General features: G+C 27.4%; 1 protein-coding gene across 3 annotated transcripts in view; it reads left to right on the plus strand.

Annotated features, from left to right (window-relative positions):
• LOC117181639 (protein abrupt-like) overlaps positions 1–8939 on the plus strand; it is a 156135-nt gene that overhangs the window by 27856 nt on the left and 119340 nt on the right. For all 3 annotated transcript variants that reach the window (XM_033374532.1, XM_033374533.1, XM_033374534.1), the window contains one exon: positions 2881–2949. In XM_033374532.1, coding sequence (XP_033230423.1) covers positions 2881–2949 — 69 coding nt within the window. The remainder of the gene's footprint in view (positions 1–2880; positions 2950–8939) is intronic.

The raw sequence follows: 8939 nt of genomic DNA on the forward strand, positions 1-8939 counted from the left end.
AAATTATTATTCTCTCAACTAAAAATGTAACTAATTTTTTTTTAAAACGATTTTTGTTAAAAATTATTATTCTTTCAACTAAAAATGTAACTAATTTTTTTTTATAACGATTTTTGTTAAAAATTATTATTTTTTCAACTAAAAATGAAACTACTACTATTCCAATTGAATATACCATCATTTTAATTAAAAATTCATCTCTTTGGTTGAAAATCAAGTTTAAAAATTAGCTTTGTTAGTTGAATATTCAGGTATTTTTTTTATTAAAATCCCTCTTTTTTGGAATAAAATTAAACTTGTTAGGAAAATTTAACTATTTTGTTAAAATTTGGTTTTTTCGGCTAAAAAATAATTTTTTCAACCTAAAATTTTCATGGAAGGTCCGCAAAAATTCGTAGTTTTGTACATGAATGGAACCCGAAATTTATCTTTTTTCCCATTTTTGTATTTTGTTAAATTTAGTATTTTTTGGTAGAAAATCAATCTTCTTGATTACAATATTTTGTTTAAAATTCGTTCTTTGTTTTATTAAAAAGTAATTTAAAAAAATTTAAATTTAATTATTCGACAATTTGGTACATCATTTTTATTAAAAATGTGTTTCTTTCGTTGAAAATCAATTTATTTTGTTGGAAATTTATTGTTTGATGTTTGAAAAAAATTTTCATAACTAAAAATTAACATGTTCCAATTTTGGTTGAAAATGAATCTTTTTTTATTTGAAAATTCACGTATTTAAAAAAAAAATGTTTATGGTTGAAACTTAATCTTTTTGCTTGAAAATTCATCTTTTTTTTGGTAAAAAATTAATGTTCGTTTTTGAAAATTCATTTTTTTTTAGAGAAAGATTAATAATTTTTGTTAAAAATTTCTTTCTGTTACTGAAAATTGATTTATTTTGTTGAAAATTTGTCTTTTAGATAGCAAAAAAAATCTTTTGTGTTGGAAATTCATCTTTATGGTTAGAAATTTAACTATTTGGTTAAAAATTTGTTTTTTTTGTGGTGAAGATTTATCATTTTCATTGAAAATATTTTTTTTCGTAGCAAATTTATCTTTCTGGTTAAAAATTCATATATTTTGTCTTTTTTTGGTAAAAAGTTTATCTTTTTGGTTAGAATTTCAACCAATTTGTTACAAATTCATTTTTTGTAGAAAAAATTTAAAATTTCAGTTCTAATTCATATTTTTTCTTGAAGAATTAGTAAAAAAATTTTTTTATCTATATTTTTATGTTTGAAATTGAACTTTTTCGTTGAAAAATCGTCATTAACGGTTGAAAATTAATTTTTTTTTACTAAAGCAATGCCCTATTTCTTAAATGAAAATATAAATGTTCCATTTTTGGTTGAAAATTTAACTTTTTTAGTTGAAAATTCAAGTATTTTGTTGAAAAATCGTCTTTTTTGGTAAAAAAAAAATATTTTTATTGGTTAAAAACTCATCTATTTGGTTAAAAGTGATTTTCATTGAAGATTCACCATTTTAATTTAAAGTTAAATTTTTTGCTTAAAAACTTATCTAAATCTAATGTGTTTACTAATTTTTTGTTGTTGATCGGAGCGCCATCTTTTGGAATTATCCTTCAAAGTGCATACATGGTAAAAATGAAGGTAAAGTGCATCGTGGGTATGAAATACCCCAGCGTATTTAATCATGTATTTTTTAACCCCTATTGAATATTTTGTCACAATAAAATTATCCGATATAGTTTAAGGTGTCTTTTATAAGGTAAAGTTGATTTTACAGCCGTTTATTTATTTTAAGTTTGTTAAAAGACTTATTGAAAAAAAAACGAAAAAATGTATTTTTTTTTTTTTACTTAAAAATGCATAACTCACGCAATTTTAATTATTTTAACCTAAAAATTTATTACTATATTTTTGAAATAGTGTGCTCTTATAAAAAAAATATTGCAACATGGATGCTTTTAAAAAAGGTATTTATTTGCACAGTTCAAAATTCAATTTTATGATAAAGTGATGAATCAGATTTTTTGCTTTTAAATCGATTTATTATTATAAAAATTAAAGATCTTTGACATATAATACTATAAAAATACAAAAAATTGAAAAAAGAGACATATATAACTGTATTTTAACATTTATATTTTATTCAACACATCTACAGTCTGCTCTCGTATGACGCGCTGTCGTAAGTTATAAGCCATCTACAAAAAAAGGATGAAATAATCGAAACAAAATAAATTATTTCACTTTATATGATATACTTATGTTAGTAAGTAAACAAAAATCCAAAATTACTTTTTCACCCACTAAGTGCACACTGGGTGTTATATACCCATAATTTTTTTACCTCCATTTTCAGCAATTGCTGCCAGTAGACACGCTTGAAGCAGTATGCTGGTCGAATTTACTCAATTAGCGGCACTTACTCAATTTGAATTGTAGAAAAAAGATTTCTTCTGTCTTACGGCCACGGAAAAATAAAAACAAATTGGAGCTATCAATTCAACTCCATTTATTTTTAGAACAAATTACAAACTTTGACGACGTTTCGGCATCACTGCGTGCCTTTTTCAGAGTATCTAAATAATAATTATAATAAGCTAATACATCATAAATATAAATAGTTTTAAAAAGTTGTATGTTTGATTTGGTGTTTCTAAATCTTTACATCTTACTCAATTTGTTCGAATTAAGTATGGTTTACAAGAGTTTGAAAATTGGGGTATATTATACCCACAATGCACTTTAAGCGCTATTTGAACTACGATGCCCTGCCGGATGTTAAGAGAACAGAAAGAGTGGGGGCGATGCATAGGGCTGATTCATATCGGTTTTTTTTTTTTCTAATCGAACTAAGCTGCGTCCGTTAGAAGAAAAAAAAACGATTCGATTCGAACAATTGGTGTTTCAGGGAGCGGAATCGAAGGTGAGATGCCTGGGCCGTCACATGGGAGCAGTGAGTTGAATCAGGAACAGCAGGGTGAGTAAAATTTGTAATATTTTGGTAGTGCGAGCACCATTACAAACAGCAACAACCTAGCCATTACATCACAAATATGAAATGTGAGTTGAGTGAAGGAAGGAGAAAGGAATCTTGACGGTTTGAAATGGTAAGCTCGTGAGTAGCTCGGTAGGTCTTGGTAGGCCGTAGGAGACATTTGACACTCGGAGGTAGTGTTCTTCTTTCTAAACAGTTTTAAGTCCTCGACAATATACTCGAACTTTTATGTGCTTTGAGAATTTAATGACGATTTTTCTCCATTTTTAATTAGGATTCAATTTAGTTTTCATTTTTTTTTATTGTTATTAACTTTCAGAGCAAAAATTTCTTCCTCTTTACATTTTGCCTTTTAATTCAAATTTCTGTTGCTCAAATAGCTAAATTTATTCAAAATCAATCAAATGATAATTAGAGCATTTAAATTTCGCGCGAAAATCGATCACCACGCCAATCGGAAAGGGCGCTAAATTCAAATAATAAAAGAAGTTCAAGTTATAGAAATTATTTTTTTTTGTATACATAAAACAGTGTATAATTTGAAAAAAAATGTATATTTACTTGTACTTGTAAAAAATATATATGTATTAATTGTGATATATATTTGTTCAAACAATAAATGCGTTAAATTCTCCAAATGCATTTAAGAACTATACTCGGATGCTTCAGACGGGCTTTTGGTCCGCAGAGTGCAGTTTGCAGTTAATCAGCTGATGTTGTATGAACGATACCGACGTAACCCAGAACGCGAGATACATCAATTATTAACTATTAATTATTCATTTCATTAACCACGGTATCCGTGTACATATTTTTCAATTTCATGTCCCTTGCTTTTCACATTTTTTTACATTAAAATTACTGCATTCAAGCGCCCAAGCTCTAATGCGTGAAATTTGTTGCCGAGTAGCTTTTGGCTGAGGGAGAGGAAAATTGCAGAAAACCGTTCCTGAAATCTCGAAGTAACTATTCAAAAAGGAAGCGATACTTTTAATTTTTGTATGTTTTAGCTTATTTTTTGACAAGGATGTTACAAACATATTTTATTGAATGTAAGTAGTGATTTAAATCTTTTAGTCTCGTTTAATGGTGAAATTAATTAAGATTTTTATTTTTTTATTTTTATTAGAATGAGGGATTTTATACTCTTCCGGAATCCGCTGAAAATTTTTCGATTTGTCTACTTGAATTATTTATAGCAAAGTGAAATGTCAGGTATTAACAATATTCTGGATATATAATTTTGTTCGATACATATTAGATTGCAAAGAATTTTTTTTCGTGAAAAAGTAGTAAAAAATACTTTTTGTAATTAAAAAAAGGCTTCAAATTAACAAATCAAAAGTATTGTTTCACACGTTTGTTCAGAATTTACTGTTCTAATAAAAAAAATTTTAAATCGGAGATGCGTTTTCCTCAACAAGAAGCTTCTAGAAGCTCGGGTGGAAACTTCTTTAAGGCTATGTAATACTTACCCGATTCCTACTTTATCGACATTTTTTTTCATGGACTCACTTCAACACGAATTAAGATATCAAATTGAAAATTTGGAAAATTAAATAAAAGGTACTGCAAAGCGTTTTTACGTTTGTAAATTTGTAGAAAAATAAAAAAAAAACTCTAGACATTTTTTCGATAAATATTTTTCAAAAATACATTTTTGTGCTTATTCGAAAAATTTAGTGCCATAGCAACTTTCCGCAGGGTTTTTTCACTCAGCTTTCCAAATTTTTAACTCAGTATCCTAATTAGTGTGGATGTGAGAGTTGCGAAAAAAAGTGTCGGTAAAGTAGAAATCGCGTGAGTATTACATGGCCTTAATCGGCTCAATAAAGTTAGAGCTAGGTGTCTGATGAATTTTTGTTCACGCTCATCTCAATGCTAATGAATACTGTCATGTCGCCTTTAATATAGAAAAATAATCAAGATAAATTTAACATTGCTACAATCGTTTTTATCGTTTCATCTGCATTGTCTGCTTGTAATGTCGTTTACGCTAATAACTTTGGGTCTGCATTGTGCTTGAGGAAAGGTTCAGATTTTCAAATACCAATGGAACTTATGTGATCAAATTATCAAGAGATTTCACATTTCATTAGCATTGTGGATTTTTTTTTATTTATATCGTCACTCAATCCGCACATTATTTTTTTTTTAAATTTTGTTAGAATTTTGTTAAGTTTGCACTTAATGTGTCTGTTATAAGCGAGGGGGAAATAACTCCTAAAAAATGCAGTCCAGCGGAGGTGGATTACTTTAGATCACAAGTGGATTACTTATAATTGCAAGTTAATTATCTAAGATTACAAAATAAATTGCGTAGATTTACAAGTGTATTTTTTAGGATTATACGTGAAATTACCTCTGATTACTTTAATTACTCCGCATTACAATTTGATTAACGGGGATTTCAAGTGGATTAAGGCTGTTTGAAAGTGGATTACCGAGGATTCTAAGAGAATTATCTAGAATTACACAGGATTACTTTTATTACAGAGGATTACAAGTTGATTACTGTGGATTGAAAGTAGATAACTCTGCATCAAAATTGGATTGTCTAGGATTAAAAGTGGATTACGCCGGATTACTATATATTACGGCAGATTATGCCACATTAAAAGTGGATTACTTTGGATTTTGATTGGATTATGTTGGATTAAAAGTGGATTAGAAAGGTTAATAAATGGATTACCTATAATTACAAGTAGATTAGCTAGGATTACTGTGGATTACAAGTGGATTATTAAGGATTGTGCAGGGTGGCCACTGACCGGGAATTTTTTGTGACCGGGAAAAATCGGGAAATAAAAGTGAATTTATTTTTGGACCGGGAATTTTACATATTTTTAGAAGAAACATCCGTCCAAGTTCAATTTCAAGGATTTTTAAAATAATTAGTTGAATTGTTTTCTTTTTCAATTATGCTATTGTTCAGTTTACAATGTGTAATTTGATCATCTTTTTCTTTGACAATTTTCCATTTTAGATTTTTATTTTTAAGCTTGTTTAATTTAAACAACTTTAAAATATTGTCTTGAAGACTTGAGCAGTTAAAAATTAAAAGTGTTGCAAGTTAAACATTTTTGAGTAAAAACATTTTTATTTAATAAATAAATAATTTTTTGGTAAATTGATCGTCACTTAAAGTATTGCCAAGTGAACAATAATTGACTTGACAAACCGATTTTAAATCAGTTGAAAATGTAAGAATTTTCACATTTTCACGTTAAAAATAAAACTTAAAAATAACTTCATAATTATATATTCGTAATTGAGGCTTTTATTAAATTAAAAATATTATTTCAGACTAAAATATTAAATTTTTGACATATTAAATTTGAAATTTTTGAACTAACAAAAAGAATAATTATTGAATATTTAGAAATATTTGACTGTTGATTAAAAACTAGTAAATTGAAACCAAATATTTCAAAGTAAGTAATTTGAAACTGAATTTTTTGACATAGAATGCCTGGAATCGTTAAAATTTCGAAGTGTCTTTCAACTTTGAACGTTACAATTTTAATTGTTGCATGTGAAAAATGTTTAATTTGCAAGTGAAATTATTGAATTTTTATATAATAATAAATAATGAAAACTTATTATTTCTAGAAAAAATTTAAGTAATTTTAAGAGATATTTAGGAGTTTGCAAAATTATTATGCAAATTTTAAAAAATTTCCATAATATCTTCCAGATTCTTTTTTGACAATTATGTCAATACTTTTAAACCCTTTTAAATATTCTCTCGAAATAATTTTTCACTGTTGAAAATTACTTTTAATTTTCTTATCTTAAATGTACAATTGTTATTCATACATCAAAATTTTAAGGATATTTTTTAAAATTTGCAGGATTTCCTCAAAATTGTAGGGAAAATTCAATTAATTTAAAAAGGTATTTAGAAGTTCTGAAAAAATTTCAAACAAAATTTGAAATTTGAACAAATTTAAAACAACTTCTATATGTCTCAAGGCTTTGAAATAAAATTTTGAAGCTTTTCAAGGATGTTTAAACTATTTAAAATACAAATAATTGAATTTTTTATTTAAGAAATATTCATTTAATACATTTCACTTTTTCAATTTTTAATATTTCTGACTGAAAATTCCTTAAAATAATATAATTTAGAAGGTTTTAAAGTCATTGATTGATTTTGTAATTCAGAGAATTAAAAATGATAATTTGGATTTTTATTGATTTTGTTTTGTTATATTTAAAAATATTAGTACCTTTCATTTTATACGTGTAAATTATTGGGCATTTGAATATAAATTTTTTGAACTAAAAAACTTTTAAACCTTAATTTTAAAAGTTCAAAATTCAATAGTTCCACTTTGAGTGCTTTCATTTGCAGCGCAATTTTTATTACTTCAAATGGAAATTTTTGTAGCTTTCGTGTTTAATTTTTAAAATTTTATTGACCGTGAAAAATGTTTGGAAATCGGGAATTTCTTTCTTTGTTTAAAACGGCCACCCTGATTACAACTGATTTATTTCGGTTTACTTTAATTACTCGAGATCACAAGTTGATGACTGATAGTTGCAAGTGGATTACGCTGGATTGAAAGTGGATTACTAAGTATTTTCGATTGTATTATTTTGGATTAAAAGCGGGTTTTATCGGATTATAAATGGATTACCTATAATTACAAATAGATTGATTAGGATTATTGTGGATTACAAGTGGATTACGTAGATTTGTAAGTGGATTGTAAAGGATTACAACTGAATTGTCCTGGATTAATTTAATTACTCCAGATTACAAGTTCATTACTGATGGGTTTCAAGTGGATTATGTTGGATTGAAAGTGGATTACAAAGTATTTTCGATTGGATTATTCTGGAATTAAAGCGGGTTATATCAGATTATAAATGGATTACCTAGAATTTCAAGTAGATAATTTCGGAGTACTGTGAATTACAAGTGGATTACAAGTGGATTACAAGTGGATTACGTAAAGTTGCAAGTTGTTTGTCAAGGATTACAACGGAATTATGCTGGATTACTTTCATTACTCCAGATTACAAGTTGATTACTTAGGGTTTATAATGGATTAAGTTGGATTGAAAGTGGATTACTAAGTATTTTCGATTGGATTATGCTGAATTCAAAGTGAGTTATACCGGATTATAAATGGATTACCTAGAATTGCAAGTAGATAAGCTAGGTTTTCTGTGGATTACAAGTGGATTAAGTTGATTTGTGCATGGAGTGTTAAGGATTACAACTGGATTATCCGGATTACTTTAATTACTTCAGATCAAAAGGTGATGATTGAGGGTTTCAAGTGGATTACGTTAGATTGAAAGTGGATTACTAAGAATTTTCGATTGGATTGTGCTGGATTAAAAATGGGTTTTATCGGATTATGAATGTTTTACCTAGAATTTCAAGTATATAATTTCGGATTACTGTGAATTACAAGTGAATTACAAGTGGATTACAAGTGGATTACGTAAAGTTGCAAGTGGATTGTCAATGGTTACAACTGAATTATCCTGGATTACTTTCATTACTCCAGATTACAAGTTGATTACTTAGGGTTTATAATGGATTAAGTTGGATTGAAAGTGGATTACTAAGTATTTTCGATTGGATTATGCTGAATTCAAAGTGAGTTATACCGGATTATAAATGGATTACCTAGAATTGCAAGTAGATAAGCTAGGTTTTCTGTGGATTACACGTGGATTAAGTTGATTTGTACATGGAGTGTCAAGGATTACAACTGGATTATCCGGATTACTTTAATTACTTCAGATCAAAAGTTGATGATTGAGGGTTTCAAGTGGATTACATTAGATTGAAAGTGGATTACTAAGAATTTTCGATTGGATTGTGCTGGATTAAAAATGGGTTATATCGCATTATGAATGTTTTACCTAGAATTTCAAGTAGATAATTTCGGAGTACTGTGAATTACAAGTGAATTACAAGTGGATTACAAGTGGATTACGTAAAGTTGCAA

Source organism: Belonocnema kinseyi, chromosome 10, assembly GCF_010883055.1.
Source record: "Belonocnema kinseyi isolate 2016_QV_RU_SX_M_011 chromosome 10, B_treatae_v1, whole genome shotgun sequence".
NCBI lineage: Eukaryota > Metazoa > Arthropoda > Insecta > Hymenoptera > Cynipidae > Belonocnema > Belonocnema kinseyi.